Here is a 2,273-nt window from a genome sequence, read left to right as displayed (position 1 = left end):
TTCCTTCTTGCTTATTTCAGCATGAACACTGTTAGTGAAAACCAGTGTTCATTTATGAGTTAAAACTCTGTTGCGGAGATAAAGTGGTTTGGGAAATGTTTGGACAATTAGAAATACATCTCAAAAATGCTAAAAATGTGCATCCTCTTTGACTTAGTAACCCCACTTTGAATTTATACTAGAGTAATAGTGGATAAGTGCACAAATACTTATGTATAATACTTTTGATCTTGCTAATTATAGTAAAAAGAAAAACTAAGAAATAACCTGAAAGTCCAAAAATAAGAGATTAAGTAAATTGACTACAATTATACATATAATGGAATTTTATGAAAATTAATTCATTGAAAATGATGATATAGATCAACATTTGCTGACAACTAGGAAGCTAGAAAGATGTTCAAGATCAATTAAAAACTAATTTTTTTGAAATTGAAAATAATAGATTACAAAAATGTATTATGTAAAATTTTTAATAAAAATATCTGGAAACCAAAATCAGCAAATGTCAGTAATAATTATCTGAGAGCACAGTGGGAGGAATTTCTATCAGTTTAATTATTTTTCCTTCTGCTTGTCATTATTTCCTAATCTTTCTACAACAACTAGCATTGCTGGCATAACAAAATATCTCTACTGCTTTCAAATGTGCAAAGGCCAGTTTATCAGCTGTCTTCCCAGATTGAAGAGCAAAGGAAGAACAGAAAAGCTGTTGAAAAAAAAGAAAAAGCGATTTATTTAAAAAGTAGCTGAGTTGAAAATTATGGACCACGAAGTATATTTTACAGAGCAGTCTCCCTTCCCCCTTCCTTGCACCTCTGAGGGATTCTTTGGAACTGGATACTCTCAAGTCATAGACACATATAGAGTCACATACAGGGTCCTGTCAGCACACGGTCCCACCTTGCCCCCCTCCCAATTTTTCCCAATATTTTAGCTCTTCCACAGTCTCTCAGATATAGAAACCACCCAAGATCTAATTTCTTACTTTAAAACTATTATTACTTTTTAATTCTATTTAAGAACTCTATGCAGTTTACATTCTAAACTGGACCTGTTGCCGCAAGGAATGAGTATTTGTAATGACAGGGGTCAGGTGAGGGTGATCAGGCCTGAGAGCAGTAAACATCAGCAGAAGCCAGAGGGTTGCTGGGAAACAGGCTTGTATAACATGGTCAGCTCTAACTGGTAATCAGTCATATGTATGTAAAAGAAAATATTATTATCACCTCTGCAGTTGTGGGGGGAGAAAAGATAAGATCCAGTGTTGGCGATAATGCAGGGAAACAGATTTCATATGCTGCTGATGGAAGTGTAAGGGGCTACAACCTTTCTGCAGGGGCTTGGCAATGTGGATTCAAAGCTATCCACATGTGGGGACCTTTTGACCTAGGATTTCTACCTCTAGAAATTCATTTTAAGAAAATAATTGGGATCTCTCTTCTCTTCTCCGCCATCGTATGTGCACTTGAGTTTGGTCCTCGCCATGTCTTCTCACAAGACTTTCAGGATCAATCGATTCCTGGCCAAGAAACAAAAGCAGAATCGTCCCATTCCCCAATGGATTCAAATGAAAACTGGTAATAAAATCAGGTACAACTCCAAGAGAAGACGTTGGAGAAGAACGAAGCTGGGTCTATAAGGAGCCGCACATGAGGTGGCGCACATATTTATGCTGTGTCAAGTTCTTCTGCATCTTACCGTATCACTCTGAAGATAGTGCTATTGCATGAACAGCTGGATATGTTTGGGAATATGGAGTTTCTCTTTGTGGCCATGTCTGCTCTGTTGCTTTTGCTCAGTAATAAATATGTGAGACCTTTTGTTGAAAAAAAAAAAAGAAAGAAAATAATTGGGGGGTGGGGGGGTGTAGTTCAGTGGTAGAGTACATGGTTAGCATGCACAAGGTCCTGGGTTCAATCCCAGTACCTCCATTAATAAAATGAAATTTTTTAAAAAAACCTACAAAAAAAGGAAAATAAAAGCTGTGATTATATACTTATCTATAAGAATATTCATCAGTTTTGTAATAGAAAATCTTAAGAAAAAGTAAGTTTCTATCATGCAGATCTGTGCTCAAATCCCAACATACTAGCAGAATGAACCTGGGCAAATCCCTCAACTTATTTAAGCCTCAGTTTCCTCATCTGTAAGATGGGCACAGTAATGATACCTTGTCCTATCCATGTTCCCTGCCACTACCCAACATTTCTTGACTTTTCTTGGTAACAGAACTCCTCAGAAGAGTAGGCTATCTGCACTCAATTTGAAAT

The 2,273-nt window shown here is 36.7% G+C and overlaps 1 protein-coding gene across 1 annotated transcript; it reads left to right on the top strand.

Moving 5' to 3' along the window:
- Positions 1-1,429: 1,429 nt before the first annotated feature.
- On the top strand, positions 1,430-1,823 carry LOC105083936 (large ribosomal subunit protein eL39-like). The gene has a single exon (XM_045509529.2). It carries the CDS (start codon positions 1,487-1,489, stop codon positions 1,640-1,642), a length of 156 nt encoding a protein of 51 aa, XP_045365485.1. The 5' UTR covers positions 1,430-1,486; the 3' UTR covers positions 1,643-1,823.
- Positions 1,824-2,273: the final 450 nt, after the last annotated feature.

The sequence above is a fragment of the Camelus bactrianus genome, chromosome 23, assembly GCF_048773025.1.
Source record: "Camelus bactrianus isolate YW-2024 breed Bactrian camel chromosome 23, ASM4877302v1, whole genome shotgun sequence".
In the NCBI taxonomy this organism is placed as follows: Eukaryota; Metazoa; Chordata; class Mammalia; order Artiodactyla; family Camelidae; genus Camelus; species Camelus bactrianus.
This window is presented reverse-complemented; position numbering and strand designations above follow the sequence as displayed.